A 17,125-nucleotide genomic window follows, 5' to 3' on the forward strand; every position below is an offset into this window, starting at 1 on the left:
CCATTAATATTAAAATGAGCACATCTAGGTCCAGGTGATGACTAGACATTGCCTGGTGATGCACAAAATGAAGCGCTGACTTATCGCTCTAAAATTATCAGCAGGTCTGGAGGTGCTGGCAGCATGCTAAAAGTGAATCTCGGGCGCATCTCATGCGGTGGGTCAAAAGCGTATAGTCATTTATTTCAGGTCTGGGCTGACGATTGCATGAGAGATGAAGATACGTGGGGAGTGCCATATACGTGTGCTCATGTGCGTGTCTCAAAGGTGTATTTCATGCGTGTTCATTAAAAGCATTTGCTGGCATGTCTAGAGCTGCCAATTGCATGAGAGGTGGAAGTTAAAAAAAAAATATGGGGGCAGCATATATGTGCCGCAGAAGCAATGTAGAAAAAAGCATTTGCATGGTTTGTGGTAGTTCTCCCTCTCCTCCATTTATGAAGTGCTCCCATGATGCACTACAATAAGGCACACCTATGACTGACGCTCCTGCATGCCTACAATGTAGCATTTCCTGGTTAATGCACACATTTATGCATCTTTCTGTGGACTATTCTGTGCATGTGTCAATCACTTTCTCCAACAACTGATCTGATGGAATTTCTGTGGACCACCACTGAGATCATTTGCATGCAAAAATTTTTGTAGCATTTCTCATCTTTTTGAAATCGGAAAATTTACTGGCACTACAATGACTCACAGGATTTTAACAGTAAGTTAAGAATATCGGGGCCTGTGTCCTGAGAGTTGATGCTGTTTTGATATGAAAAACTTGCTATATACAGAGGGATTTTATGCTGCTGCTACTGAAGTTGTTTCAGAATTTTTTTTTTCAAGATGTATGAGGAAATATCTTAGTTCTGCTCTGTAAAGGCTCCAGAATAGGATTAAAAAATTGATATTTATAGTAAGATTACTGAGACTTTGTTTATCATTCAACTATATATAGAAAAACTGTGCGGCATATCAGTCATCAGTGAAATAAGCAAAGATTAAAATTTGTGAAAAAAAAGGTTCTAATTTCAGTTAAGTTTATTAAAAACTAAGGGTTCTGTTAAGAATAGTTTACATTTCCCTTTAAATGACTTTCAACCAGTGGTTCTCAACATCAATGAGCACTTCCACTTCAAGTTTATATGGCATTATACACTCCTCCAAAAACGCCCCTTTCGCTGAGCGTTCAGAAGCAATGAAAAGGCCAAAGCTGGTTTTAGATACGTCTAAAACCGATTATCTGTACTTGGATGACCTGTCTTTTTGATCGTCCAAGTACTGACAGGCCAGTTTTTGGACTTTTTATTATTATTATGAGCCCCATATTCAATACAATGAGCTGAAATAAATGAGTAATCGTTAACACAAAAAAATAAGAAAAGATATTGATTTTTATTGAAATGCTTTAAGTATTAACTTACCAGACACAATATAATTGCACAAATTAATAAGTGTAACATAAATAAACCTATACTCATATTTTTTTGTACTCCAAAAGGTGAAATATTTCTGTTAAGCACACCAAGCAAGTCAATACAAGCCTAAGGGCTCCTTTTACAAAGCTGTGTTAGCGGCTTTATCGCACGCACCTTTTTAGCATGCGCTAACCCCTGTGCTAGCCGAAAAACTACCACCTGCTCAAGAGGAGGCGGTAGCGGCTAACACGGCTTCATAAAAGGAGCCCTAAGGTATTATCATCATCTGATTCACTGCTAGTATTTTCATTTCCAGCCAGCCTAGCCTAGAACGGAAAGGTCAAATGTTAATTTTAACATGTCTGCTATGAGAAAGCAAAGTGTGTTAGGTCAGCACTTGAATGATAGTCTTTCTGGGCCCGATGCTCAAAAGTCCTCAATAAAATTCTGTAAGCCATTGTAGTGCCGGTAAATTTTCAGATTTCTAAACGACGAGCGATGCTTTAAAAAAAACTTTGCATGCAAATGAGATCCACAGAAATTCCATCCAATCAGACATTGGAGAAAGCGACTGACACATGCGGAGAATAGTTCACAGAAAGAGGCATAAATGTCTGCAAGTGCCAGGAAAAGCTACTTCCTAGGCACACATATTATAGGCATCCCTTACTTTAGCAAATCATAGGCGCACATCATAAGCACCATTCTGTGTGTGTATGCTTTTTTTTGTTGCCCCCCCAACCCTATAAAAGTAGGATGAATGTATTTTTAAAAAAAAAATCTTTCACCTCTCATGGAATCGGCAGCCCCAGACCTGTCGGTATGTGCTTTAAACACACACAATACAATGCTATTGGACCTTCCAGACCTGTTGGCAATTTTGAAGCATTAAAAGTCAATGCTTCATTCTGTGCATCACATGGCAATATCTGGGCAATGTCCAGAGTGCTCATTAAAATATTAATTAGCTTGTACTACAGTATATTTCCATACTATTCTCGGCGGCTGCTATGGGGCATGGAAAAGACTGTACAGAGCTATTTTGAACATCAAAAGCTAAAATGCTTGTATTCTAAACCGGTTAGAACTAGTTTAGCAATGAACGTTAAAAAGCACAGGGGCGGGGGAGTGTTTCAATATAGTTTTTTCATTACCTAGAGATAAGCAGACTCCCTGACGTCCTGCAGAAATGCGATAGTGAAACAGCACCCTTCACTGGCAGAGGACTGTAGATGGCAGATTCCCAGAAAGGGAGCAGTGCTCACAGGCACCACCCACACTGTACGGCACTTAAAGCTATAGTCCTTTATGTTCTTAAATCCACCATTCCCCACTCCTTATGGTGCTCATAATAATAATAAAAAGTTCAAAAAGTGGCCTAAGTCGGTACTTGGATGATCAAAAAAATACAGATCGTCCAACTACCGATAATCATAAGCACCCTCCCATTCATGCACTCACACACATTTCAACTACACATTCCCTCAACAAAACTCCCTTTTATGCAATGTTTAGAGAATGTACTTTTCAAGTTCCTATTTTCAAAAGGAGAGGGAGTGCTGATAATCTTTTTATGGTTTAGTTGAAGGAATTTAGCAAAAAAATTTTTTTTTTTTTTAAAAAGCAGCTTTTTCATTTTTAAGTCTTAATTAGTAATGCTTTTAGTAGGTGCAGACAGAACATCATTTTTAGGATTTTGGTACTATGCCACGATTGTCAGATTTCAAGCTTGCTCCTTATCCTTAAGAAGTGACCAAATTAGTAGTTGGTGACAGCAACATCACAGTTTTGTCTCGAAACTGGAAGCTTTGCAATTTATCACTTGAATAAAATAGTACAGTCAAGACTAAAAAAGTCAGACACAAACTATAGTTAACATAATTACTGGTACAAGAAGCTGTTTTAAGTGCTATAATGGAAGAGTTTAGTAGGCACTTAATACTATATGATTCAGTAAATAAATGCCCTCACAGTGCAAGAGACAGAGAAAAGATTTGGAAATTATGTTAAATGATAGCCTTGTCTAAAAACAAAAGATTGCCACCACTGTCCTGAGTCAATGAACCTTGACCATTTCAACTATAATTCCAACAGATTTTAAATTGCTGTAGTGCTGAAAGTAAAAATCCTGACAGCACAGCAAAAAGTTTAGAACTGGAACCAAGGAAAATATGACGTCAACCCGCATTTCTAATGATAGACATTTTAATTTCTTTACTTAGGATTACAGATTTTTGTTTAAACATTCACATCTACATAACATAAGAACGTAAGATAAGCAAGGTCCAGTGAGCCCAACATCCTGTTCTTGATAGTGGCCAGTTCAGGTCACAAATACCTGGCAAACCAAAAAAGTAGATCGATTTCTTACAGATCATTTACAAGGACAAGCGACTTTCCAAAGTCTACCTGGCTAATAATTTTTATAGACTTTTCCTTCAAGAACTAGTTCAAACTTATATCCTCTAACAGTTTAACTGTATGTTGCATGAATAAAACTTTCTACACCAGGGGTGCCCAACGCGTCGATCGCGATCGACAGGTCGTTCGCTCAGGCGACCCCAGTCGATCGCACAGCAGGTTCCCTTCTTCCCTTCTCTTTTTTTCCCCTCCTGACTGGCCCGCCTCTTAAAGAACGCTGGCCAATCAGAGTGCTGGAAGGGCGGGGTGAAGGTCGGTGGGGGACGGAGCTCAGCGCATCACAAGAAATAGAAGCGCCTGTAATGATTGAGGTAAGAGCGAGGCCTAATGCTGCCCGATATACAATTTTAAAACCCCCAAAATCGGCCTCCCAATCAGTGGCGTACCAAGGTGGGGCGGTCTGCCCCCGCCCCGGGTGCACGGCATGGAGGGATGCACAGCCGTCTGGGTCCTCCTGCCCTTCCTTTCCACCGGTCTGCGCACGGGGCTCGCACCCGCCGCCCAAATGGTGCTGTTGGTTATCGCGAGACTCGCGGGAGTTGACGGCACCATTCGAGCGTCGGCGCGGACCAGGCAGGCGCAAGCCCCGAGCGCGGACCGGGGGAAAAGAAAGGCAGGATGACCCGGACCTGGCCGGCTGTGCACCCCTCCAAGCTGTGCACCCGGGCGGATCGTCCCCCTTCTAAATCCATTGTACTTGTCTTTTATTCAGTTCCACTAATGAGCATTGTAACAGGCAGTTCTTATGGGGCAGTTCTTGGAAGTATTTCTTTGTTTTTCTGTGCCTAAGTATTCTATTAATTTAACTTCCTTATTCCTGTGGGGATCTCCAAAGGGGACGAATGGGAGACGGCTGGTGGCAGGTGGTACTTTAGCGATCCTTGCAGGTTGCCATAGGCCTCAGGAGCTGTCTTCCCTCTGCCGTGGTCCTGCCCCTCCTCTAAGTCAGAGACAGGCTTGGGGCAGAGGGAAGACAGCTCCTGAGGCCTATGGCAACCTGCAAGGATCGCTAAAGTACCAGCGATCCTCTCTGCAGACTGCTCCCTGCTGGAATTAGGTAAATGGATGTGGGGAGGGTAGGCCTTCGGGGGGGGGGAGGGGAGTGCAGGCCTTCAGGGGGGGAATCAACCTTTGAGGGGGAATGTGCAGACCTTCAGGGGGGGTCAGGCCTTCGGGGGAGGGGGGCTGTATAATAAAAAAATATTTGAACATAAATACAAAGTACACTCGGTGTGTGTGTGTATATATATATATATATATATAAATAAATAAAAAAATATATATATATATGTTTAGCATTTTTATTGTTGGTAGATCATTTTGACTTGGTCATTTTAAAAGTAGCTCGCAAGCCCAAAAAGTGTGGGCACCCCTGTTCTACACCATGGAATATCTTCTCATTTTGTGTTTGAAAGGATAAATAATTGTCCATTATTATTAATTTATAAATTCTATCACCTGCCAAGCTCAACAGTTCTAACCCATTTATAAAAGGGATGCATAACTTGGCAATAGTAAGAAATAAGTTGGTCCTGAGTTTACTTGCACTGAAGTAGAAATAACACTTTTGCAAAGAGAACATTTTAGTGCCTACTTACATTCAGTGCTTCATTGGGCACTCAATCAATAAAACAAAACAGAAATCATTCACAGTTATGAAAAACTTAAGACAAGTTAGAAAATTCATCAATAGAACACAATTCCGGCTCTTAGTACAATCCCTAGTCCTAGGCCTTTTAGACTATTGCAACATTCTCTACCTCCCCTGCCCAGCAACAATGATAAAACTACAAACAATCCAAAACACAGCACTGAGACTTATCTTTTCATTAAGGAAACATAACGGCGAAAAGGGAGAACAGAATGCTAGGAATGATAAAGAAGGGGATCATGAACAGATCGGAGAAGGTTATCATGCCGCTGTACCGGGCCATGGTGCGCCCTCACCTGGAGTACTGCATCCAGCACTGGTCGCTGTACACGAAGAAGGACACGGTACTACTCGAAAAGGTCCAGAGAAGAGCGACTAAAATGGTTAAGGGGTTGGAGGAGTTGCCGTACAGTGAAAGATTAGAGAAACTGGGCCTTTTCTCCTTCGAACAGAGGAGATTGAAAGGGGACATGATTGAAACATTCAAGGTACTGAAGGGAATAGACTTAGTAGATAAGGACAGGTTGTTCACCCTCTCCAAGGTAGAGAGAACGAGAGGACACTCTCTAAAACTGAAAGAGGATAGATTCCATACGAACGTAAGGAAGTTATTGGTAGAAAACTGGAATGCTCTTCTGCAGTCTGTCATAGGGGAAAACACCCTCCAGGGATTCAAGACAAAGTTAGACAAGTTCCTGCTGAACCGGAACATACGCAGGTAAGGCTAGACATCTAGTAGGGCACTGATCTTTGACCAGAGGGCAGCCGCGTGAGCGGACTGCTGGGCATGATGGACCACTGGTCTGACCCAGCAGCAGCAATTCTTATGTTCTTATGACCACATCACAGAGGCATACCTCAACTCACACTGGCTCCCAATTCCAGCAAGAATACTATTCAAATTCTACTCTCTACTATTTAAAACCATAAATGGCAACAGCCCAACCTATCTGAACAACCGCCTCATCCAAACTACATCAACTAGACATAGGAAAACCCACACTCCATTCACGCATCCCCCCCAATCAAAGAAGTCAAACAGAAAAAAACTATATGATGGAATCCTAGCCACACAAGCAGCAAAACTCGACAACCAAATCTCCAATCTACTAATTATGACCCCAGACTACAAAACTTTCAGAAAAGAAATACTCTACTTTTCAAGAAATTCCTGCAAACGACTTAATACCGCTAGCTCCTTCTCACTTCCCAATACCTTCCCGATTCCCCAAAGTAACTCTTTATCTCTTCTAGAAATTACCAGATATCTTCTTCATGTAATACGTTTTTTGTAATTCTTTTGTAATCCGCCTTGAACCACAAGGCAATGGCGGAATAGAAATCTCTAATGTAATGTAATATATCTAATATAATAAAACCCTTACCCGCGCATACGCAGCTGAAACAGCGCGATCCCTGCCGCTGTAATTTGTGCCTCGGTGGCTGTGTTCCATTTGCGGCGCATGCAGCTGTTTCAGCGATGGCAAGAGCAATGGCAGGAGGGTGTCCTTCGGCCTGGATGAGGCCGACAGGGTGCTGTGAGGTGCCCGGTTGCTACTGCTGCACGGGGAAGTGGAGGGGGTGAGGTAAAGGGGGCTGCTTTAGGGGGAGGGGTGTGCTGGGGTTTGCTCTGGGGGGGAGACAGAAGGAGGCCACGGAGAGGCAGGCAGGCAGGGGGCCAGTTAGAAACACAGACAGACAGAATGAAAGAAAGGAAGACAGCGGCCAAGGAGACAGAATGAAAGAAAGAAAGAAAGACAGCGGCCAAGAAGAGAGAGAGAGAGCGACAGAATGAAAGAAAGAAAGAAAGACAGCGGCCAAGGAGAGAGAGAAAGACAGAATGAAAGAAAGAAAGAAAGACAGTGGCCAAGGAGAGAGAGAGACAGAATGAAAGAAAGAAAGACAGCGGCCAAGGAGAGAGAGAGACAAAATGAAAGACAGATAGACAGACAGACAATGGCCAGAGAGAGAAAGAAAGAAAAAATGAAAGACAGCGGCCAAGGAGAGAGAGAAAGAGAAAGAAAGGAAAAATGACAGACAGCGGCCAAGGAGAGAGAGAGAGAGAGAGACAGAAAGGACGAAAAACAGATAGACAGCGGTCAAGGAGAGAGAGAGAGACAGAAAGGATGAAAAACAGCGGTCAAGGAGAGAGAGAGACAGAAAGAAAGACAGACAGACAGTGGCCAAGGAGAGAGACAGAAAGAATGACAGACAGCGGTCAAGGAGAGAGAGACAGAAAGAAAGAAAGAGACAGACAGACACAGGGGCCAAGGAAAGAGAGAGACAGAAACAAAGACAGACAAACAGCAGCCAATGAGAGAGAAAGACAAAGAAAGACAGACACATCTATTCTAGCACCCGTTAATGTAATGGGCTTAAAAACTAGTATATATATTGTTTCAGCTTTTATGGCAAGTGTGGAGGTGGGTCTGTCGCTTTCATGGTGTTTCAACTACTTGCACACCATACTTACCCACATGTAGCAGGGGACACCAAGTTTGGCCGGTAACGGTTGATCACAGGATTTTTTGGGCTTGTAACGATTGACTGAACGTTGACTTAACATTGGCAGCCAAACATGGTGTCCCCCTCTCCCTCCTTCCTTAGTTTGTGCTCCCTTCTGTCATTCTGTGTCCCTCCCCCTCCTGTGTCCCAATGTGCCCCTCTTCCTCTGTTCTGTGTCCTGAGTTTGTGTTCCCCTCTCACGGGTGTACCTCTATTATGGTCATCTTCCTCAAGCCGGGGATCCTTCATGCTGAACACGGCTGAGCCGGACACCTTTCCTCTCTGACATCAGAGGGACTTCCACCCGAGGTCAGAGGGAAGGCTTCTGGCTCAGCTGCGAGTAGAGTGCAGGTCCTCCACTATGCTGCACACGGCTGTGCTGGAAGCCTTCCCTCTATGTCAGAGGGACTTCCCCAGAGGTCAGGCTTCTGGCTGAGTAGTAAGTAGTTTGCAGGTTCCCCATTCTGCATGTGGCTGAATCGGATGCCTTCCCTCTGACCTCGGGGGAAGTCCTTCTGACATCAGAGGGAAGGCTTCCAGCTCAGCCGCGTACAGCATGGAGGATCCACAGCTCAAGGAAGAACAGGGAGATGACCAGAACAGAGGTATGCCTGTGGAAGGGGAGCACAAACTCGGGACACAGAATGGAGGGAGGGAGGAAGGACTGCACAGAAGGGAGGGAGCACAAACTAGGGAGGTCAACCCATAGGAGGGGGGCACAAACTCAGGTCATAGAATGGAGGGAGGGAGGAAGAGGGACACTTTGAGATACAAGAGGGAGGAGAGACACAGAAGGAAGAGAGGGAGCACAAACTATAGAGGGAAGGTGAGAGGGGACCCACCATATTTGGCTGCAAAAGCTTGGCCGCCAACATTTGGCTGTGTAACAGTTGGCCGCCAACACAGTCAACAGTGGCTGCGGCAATAGTTGTAGTCAAACATTTATTACCAAATGTGGTGATTCGTATGTGGCAATAGATAATTTAGAACTGGTTGTGAAGGAGCTGCATTTGCCAGGTGGAGCAGGAAGGGAATTAGTTTACTTATTTCATATCTTTAATGAAGATGATACCTTGACAACTTTTACTGCTCTCAAGGAAGAGTATCATCTCTCTGAGAGGGACTATTTTGCTTATAAGCAACTGTGGCACTACAGTCAGCTTAAGTGCAAGACCGGACCACCACATGCGCTTAAGTGGAGTCTGCGCTTTTTAGTCAGGCTGTTGTTTAGCCAGTATCAGCAGCTACCTGGGGTGATGGCGGCAATAGCAAGCAGTGCCGAGAGGAAGGTGCTAGTGCTTGGCGCGCTGGCGTAGGTCTCCCGTCTACTCTCTGCCTAGGCCTGCTCGCAATGCTGGGATGTTCCGGGGAGGGGGGTGGGGGGATAGTAAATGCGGTGCAATAAATTAAGAGGACCCATGATTGCATTTAATTGGAGTGAATGTAACGTGAAAAAAATAGATGAGACCTATTACATCAATGCGCATAAGCGGATTGTGCGCTTATTAGAAGTGCAAATACCCGGAGTTTACGTCCATTGACTTTAATGTAAAAAAAAACAACCAAAAAAAAAACAGGACCATGGTGGTAGGGTGTGGATAACCGAAGCGTGCGCTTATCTGATGTGTACTTAGGTAGAGTCGACTGTATATCCTTCTCCCAAAGAATTCATTAACTATGGAAGAGCATGAACTTTTATCTACTGCATTTATATTTGACTCACAAGAGCAAGTTCCTTTGAGATTTCATCATGTGCATCTTAAAGAACATTCACCTACAATGGACTACGTTGCTTTATCAGAAAAATGGTCTAGAGATCTCTGTCTGTCTCACTCCCGGAGGACATGCTTGCCCAGGCAGTTACCAAGCTGAGATCCCTTAGATTTAATATGTCTTTGTGGGAATTATTATCCGGAGACTATATGTGGCTCCGTACAGAGCATATAGGATACACATTGTCGAGACAACCTCCTGTCCGAAGTGTGATCACTCAAGAGGCAACATTGAGACATATACTTAGGACTTGTGCTAAAATTGTTGCCTTCTGGAAGAAAATTTTTCATTTCATATCCATCATTTGGTGTGTAGCCATCACTCCCTCAAGTCTCTGTTATTTGGGATTCTGCCAAGCATGTAAACAAGAAAGAAGGGTTTGACTCATTTTATAAGATGGGCAGTGATAATGGTGTTATACACACTATTAAAAAAGAATTAATGAAAATTTGATCCTATGAAGATCGGGTTAAGTGATTTGTTTCACGAGAATCGTTGGGGTAGTTTGACCCTCTGAGGATCGTTACCATCCTTAACTGTATTAAGGTATGGTAGAAAATTTGTTACAGACAACACTGGAAGTTTAAGGGTGCTGAATGTATTAAATTGGATTCCAGTTATTGAATAGCTATTTACAGTATTGCTATTATACACTATATTATGGCAGTGGATCTCCTCTGACCCTCCCACTGGGCAGTTATGGTGCTCCTGTTTGATTCAATTTGTGATAATGGAGCGTTTTAAGGTCTTGGACTTTACCTCTTTGAAAGGTCAAAAGTTTTGGGCCATCTAAGAACCTTTATGATCCACTTTAACACCTTTGGCTCACAGCAGACTTCTGAATTTCTAAACGATATAATATAGATGCGAACTAGTGGAATATGCAATCTCCTAGCATAGGCAGGGGGGAGGAGGGTGGGAATGAGGGATATGAAAGGTAAATAATATGTCTGTTGCCCCTGTAATGTTTTGAAAATGTGATGTATCGAGTTATCAGTTCAACAATAAAAAGATTTAAACACACAAATTAGTCCTGAGATACTGCCAGATATAACAAGCACAAGGAAGAAAACACTAGCTCAAAATAACTCAAGATACTCCAGATGTCTTTTACTCATTGCCAAGCTAAAACTTCATACAAATGCCCCTCAACACATTCTCGATTCCTGTTACTATAAGAAAGTTATGGAACCACAGATAATTATTACATTAAAAAAAAGAAGCTGAATACATGGCATTACCTTCATAGCATGGATTTCTTCTAATAACCTCTGTGCTCGTCTTTGATTCTTTAATACTGCATCTTCTGTTCCTCTGGAGACAAAAGTAACCCATTTTCATGGAGAACACAATTGTTAATTTAACACGCACACATACATACCAAAAACAAATAACCAGAATCTTACTTATACTTTTATTTTGATAAACTAAAAAAAATGAACGAACAGAGTATGTAGTTTTTACCTAAACAATTTCAATAGCTTTCCTAAACATTCATGGTTTTAAACTCTTTTAAAAACTCAAAATCTTGAGATACATGTCTCTAGACAACACATTCCATAAAAAAGTGAAAACCCTCGACTCTAGTTCAAAAGAACCAGTCTCCACCATACAAAAAAATGGTCAGGGATGTTTTCTCTAAGACAACTTCAAACCAACGTGAAGGAAGATGGAAATGTAATTTATTCTTAAAGAGGAGACAAGCCTTCAAAAGGAGAGAAATTTTTTGAATTGAACTTGAAACCATATTGGAAGCCTGTAAAGATTTTACCAAGCTAGAGATATGCAAGGGAGTGCAAAAATGTTCTCAGCCCAACCAACCAACTTCCTAAATTCTGAGTATTATTTTGCCACTATTTCTGAAAAGAGTATCTTATTTTGTTACGTGCCAATTTGCAGAAACAAAATTCTGTTTTGATATTGTTTCAGATCATTGATTGAACCATATCCATGTCATCCTCTTCTTGGTTGGGCTGAGAACTTTTCAGCATCCCCTCATATGCTCTATGATTTTGACCTTTGCCAAAATCTTTGTTGCTGCACGCTGCATATTTTTCAAACAATTTTGTAGTAAACCTATGCCGATTGTCATAATCTAGTATCCAAAGATTTCATTTGGCTAAAACAATTGAGCTGCTTTTTTGCAAAGTTAATTTGTGACTTCATAGTAGCTAATTTAATTCTCTAGTTTCAGATTTCCTGGCTCACTGGCTCAGGAACAACTTAGACTGTGACACCAATTAAAAGGGGAAATACCATATTTTTGTTCTATAAGACACACCCTACCATAAGACGCACCCTCCTGTAGAGGAAGAAAAAAAAATTTGGTTCAGAATTTTTTTTTCCTCCTCTACAGGGAGGTGCGTCTGGTGGTCTGGTTCTGGGAAGCCTGAAGAAGCCCAAAGCCCGTAACCTGAAGCAGCTTGCCCAAAGCAGCCCACAGCCCTCCCCCCCCCCCCCCGTTACTTTTTTAAACTGGCAGTGGTCCAATGTGGTCTCCTGCTAGATGACTGCCTTTCGTTGCCAAGCAGCGCACAACGCAGGAGCGTGATGGTAAAATTATTACATTATATTAGTGATTTCTATTCCGCCAGTACCTTGGCTGCCCCGGACTCTACCAGACCATCTGTAATCTGTTGGACCCATTGAAGACAAGCCCGTGCCTTATAGGAACTGCACACTGCCGCCTGCAGAGTCAGGGCTGCCACATCAAAGGAAACCTTAAAGGTTGACTCAAGCTTCCTGTCCTGAGTATCCCCAAGTCCCACTTCTCCCTCTATTGGTAGAGTGGTCTTCCTGGACACGGCTGCCACCAGTGCGTCCACCCTTGGAAGCTTAAACCTATCCAGCTCCTCCTGAGTCAGAGGATACAACTGTCTCATAGCTCTTGCCACCTTGATACCTGAGTCCGGCGCAGCCTATTGCTCTGAGATTAACTCCTGCATGGCCTCATGAACCGGAAAGGCCCTAGGAGGCTTCCTTGTGCCAGCCATCAAGGGATTGGTCACCCTAGTCACTCCTGAATTAGGTGGAGAAATATGCAGGTAGTCCAACGCTTTGGAGATAAAAGAAGGTAGCTCTTTCTTATGGAATAGCTCTTTCTTATAAAATAGCCAAAAAACAGAGGGATCATCCACCTCATCCACATCCATATCCTGCTCATTAGAATCCTCCCCGGGACCAAATAGAGGAAATGAGGGCTCCATGCTAGCAGACACAAACATCTGCATCCGGCATTACCCTGTACCGTTTGGCTCCTTGCTGCCCCTATACCACACCTAACTGTGGCTGGGTCAGAGAAATCTGGGCTAATCCACCACCTGAGCTGTCTCCTTCCCCCTCTGGGTTTGTCTGTTGCAGCAAAAAAGCTTTATGCAGCAACCGGACAAATTCCAGAGAAAAAAACCCCGTTCCTGCCAGCATGTTCTCACCATCAACCTCGCCCTAAGCTTTCAACTCACTCAACTCCCACCAAAGTAGACGGACAAACTTCCACCGCCGCTGAGGCCCGCTCCTGCGAGAGTACCACCTTATCTTCCAGTGCGTCTCTCGCTCGAGGAGTCAGCGCGCACTCCTGTGCCACCAAAACTGCCGCTACATCCCTTGAGCCAGGGGCAGAAGCCACTCCCGATGGCATGCGGCGCTTACATCGCTTAACCGCTTCCGTCACCATTAAGACCCAAACAGCTGTACAAGATCCTCCTGAAGCGATCTCTGCGCCGGTGAAACCAGGTTCGAGCTATTTTTTTGTTTGTTTTTTACTTATGGGAAAGAAGCCCCCAAACCAACGAAGTTCTTCAGTCTCTACAGGTGGAGAGGGTGGGGAAAGGACCTGGGGAGGCCCAGGTGTTGCCCCCAAAGTTGATACTGATCAGCCAACACCCCGCAGCTCAACTGAAGTCGAAACAACAGGAGGATTTTGCCTTTCAGATCCAGGAAACAGAAACCAGTAGCTGAAGCCAGGAGCCCAAAGGAATAGCAGCCATCCAACCTGCTGGAGATAGAGCATACTGACTGGCCAGGAAGGATTCCATCTGAGATATACACCTGTGAGTCAGTTCTCTATCTCCACCTGCTGGTAGATGTGTGCTATCCCACTAGTCTCTGGATTCATCTGCTGTAGGCGCGGGACCAGGCAGGAAGCGCATAGTTTTCACTCCTGCGTTGTGGGCCGCTCTGCAATGAAAGGCAGCCATCCAGTAGGAGACCATGCAGGACCACCGCCAGTTTAAAAAAGTACTGGGGGGGCGAGGTATTTGCTCCATAAGATGCACCCACTTTTCCACCCCCTTTTTGTGGGTGGAAAAAGTGTGTCTTATGGAGCGAAAAATACGGTAACTGGTGTACCTGAATGTAACTTATCTTGAGCTCAGACCTAGAAAAGGCTTATTATTTTGGAGAGTAGGGCTTATATTAAGACCTACCCCGAAAATCATGCTAGGGCTTATTTTCGGGGTAGGTCTTATTTTCAGGGAAACATGGTATCTGGGGAAAAAATACTGTGGGGGTGGAAAGTAGTGACATGTAAAAATTCTCAAAAACAACAGATTTTACTGTTTAATCCATAGTTTTCAGGCTTGCTGAGATGAATACTGATTCTCCCAATGCCGTTTAAGTCCAAGTTCAGCCCCATAGAGAGGGACATTCTTGTGGGAAGGGGGTGACATGCAAAAATAATCAAAAACGATAGATACTAGTGTCTAATCCATAGTTTTCAGGCTCCCTGAGATGAATACTGACATTCCCAAAGATGATTAAGTCCAAGTTCAGCCCCATACAGATAGTCATTCTTGCTGCTAAAAATGAAGATGTCCATGAAATAAACAATCAAATACTTCCCGTTTTACCAGGCGTAATCACTGAATACAAGTCTATCGATACTGGAAGATTGGGATAAATAAATATCCGGGCAACACCAGGTAATCAGCTAATATAATACATATATTAAATGCAATCCTAATATAGAGTCCTTTTTCTTTAGCATTGGATGCTTGAAAGATCAAATTGAAGTATTAATACTTTAAAACCCTTTCAAATGTTGCCTCTTACAATATCCATTAGAGATCCCAGAATAGTCTCCGTACTATGACCCCTTGCGGGAACCACCATGATATGAGGTGGGGACACCTACTTGGAAGAAGGATCCAACTTAGGCAGAGTAGGCACACCTTTAGGCAGCGCTTCCCAGACCCATTAAATTGGTTTTCCATAAAAGGTTGACAAAATCTGAGAAGCCTTGTATCGGGGGACCTGAGGCTCCATGCATAACTCCAGACTGGAGAAAAGGAGACGCATCTTCCGCCACCATGCGCTTGTGTTTCACCCCATCGTTGCTAGGTTCATCTGAGCAGGATCTCTTCCCCTTAAACCGGTTTTTCTGGGATTTGGGGGGTTCCAAGGCCTTGGAGGACTGACTGGGGGGCCATGCCCGAAGCTCCTACCCCTTCCTTCCATGGCTCCTCAATCAGCAACTCTGTGCAACTGATGCAGGATCTGGAATTAAAAAGGTCTGGGGCATCCATTGGAGGCAGTCAATTACAAAAACGAGTGGTTTTGAAGCAGAAAAATAGAGTTTAAAATCAGATTGCTAAAAATCCAAGATGGCCACTGAAAAAAATTTGCACCAAAAACAGGCCTTTGGAGCCAAATGCAAAAATAAAAAAATAGCGATTTTAGGGTTTTATTGGAGAGAGTCCCGAGTACTAACCCCAGAAACCACTAAAACACAAAACTCCAGCGCCCCCCCCCCCCAACTACCAATGTTCCCCATAAAAAATAACGGGAATACTTACTGTGACTTCTGGTGCCTGTCTGTCTGAATCAGCCTTGCTGCAGAGAAAGGATTACTGCCTCTGAAATTGCTCAGATCTCAACCGCTGGAAATCTGCCTGCTGGCCAGCTGGACCCTGACCACCGACTTGTGTTCCAGAAAAGCAGGCATGTATAATAAGGTGTCGGCGCAAACAATGCAGCCAGTATTGCTGCAGCTAAAGAAACAGCTCACTGCTGTTAACAGAATAGGTTGTAGCAACTTAGTGACCGATATAGTGACAGATATAGTAAACTGAGTAGACTGCACCCAAGGTCACTCCTATAAACTCAACTGCTCCAACACATTCAGTCACTTCACAGCCCCTGTATGTGAAGACATCTGCAGCTGCTCCCCCTATTGCTCCACTCTTTATCTCTGAGGTGTCTTTGGAGTGTGAAATGAGGCAAATATTTATTGGAACGTGTGTGTGTGTGTGGGAATCTTCTGAAGAACATGAATTTACACTTCCTGCTTCCATTTTTACTTCACTGAGTTCCTTTTCTTTTTTTTCTTGCTTGCTGGTGGATATGAAGCATCCATGCCTGCAGTAACCAAAAATTATGTTGTTGCCCCCTTTCCAATATTTTGGTTTTCAGCTTTGTAGTCATCTTTTCTCCGTGCTTTCACCTTTGGGTGTCATCCAAGCTCAATGAGAAAGTTCAAGCTATAACCTGAGCAGAGATAGCCAGCATAGCCCTCTGCTCAACTGTTACCTGGAATTAACCAGGCCAGGAGCTACACGATCCATTCACCATGCACTTGGAGACAGAGAAAAATACTGAACATTCAAGGCTACAAGATGCCCTTAAAGGGTAAAGCACTTGGAACTATTGTTTTCTGTCTCCATCTGCTGGTGGATGGGCACAACCCATTCATTCTGGACTGGTCTGGCACACATGTAATGGAAGCTTAGATTCTAGGGTACTGAAATTCAGCACAGACTGGGATCAAAAAATTCATTTATATTTCTATTGCATCTCTAGCAATAAACATTTTAAAAAGTACCGTATTTTTCGCTCCATAAGACACACTTTTTTTCTAACCAGGAGAAAGACTGACATGTGGACTGAAAACTGCCTTTGGAATTGTCACTGTACATGGAAACAGGATTGATCCTGCTGGGGGAAGAACCTGTAGAGCTGTACTGGCGTTGGAATCCAAAGGTGTCATTTAACAGTACTGGGGGGTGGAGGGGTGGGGTGATATAAAAGAACTGGCAGGGGGGGATGATTTAAAAGTATACCAGCAAATATACAAAAGAGGTAGAGTTATGCTTTTGGCCACAAATTGTGACCACAGGCTCCAATCTCTTCTTGGGATCCTTTGGTGAACAACAGAGGTGGCAGTGAGGCAAAAAAAATTAAATTTAATCATGGATGGACTAGGCACAGAGAATCCTTGGTCATAAAAAAATAATGTAAAATCTGAGATGATTTAGTATAGGCCACTTTTCTGTAAAATATCCAAAATAAATAACAGCAGAGTAAAATATAATTAAACAGGTGCTGCAGTAGGTAGGGAAATGTGTAAACAGATGGATCTAGCCCTGTCCCC

The 17,125-nt window shown here is 43.5% G+C and overlaps 1 protein-coding gene across 3 annotated transcripts in view; it reads right to left on the reverse strand.

Moving 5' to 3' along the window:
• The window catches only part of SRFBP1 (serum response factor binding protein 1), a 142,226-nt gene that overhangs the window by 85,990 nt on the left and 39,111 nt on the right, over positions 1-17,125 (reverse strand). For 2 of the 3 annotated variants that reach the window (XM_033929027.1, XM_033929026.1), the window contains exon 3: positions 11,001-11,073. The exons of the other annotated variant lie outside the window; for it this stretch is intronic. In XM_033929027.1, coding sequence (XP_033784918.1) covers positions 11,001-11,073 — 73 coding nt within the window. The remainder of the gene's footprint in view (positions 1-11,000; positions 11,074-17,125) is intronic. 3 annotated transcript variants of the gene reach the window in all.

Source organism: Geotrypetes seraphini, chromosome 1, assembly GCF_902459505.1.
Source record: "Geotrypetes seraphini chromosome 1, aGeoSer1.1, whole genome shotgun sequence".
In the NCBI taxonomy this organism is placed as follows: Eukaryota; Metazoa; Chordata; class Amphibia; order Gymnophiona; family Dermophiidae; genus Geotrypetes; species Geotrypetes seraphini.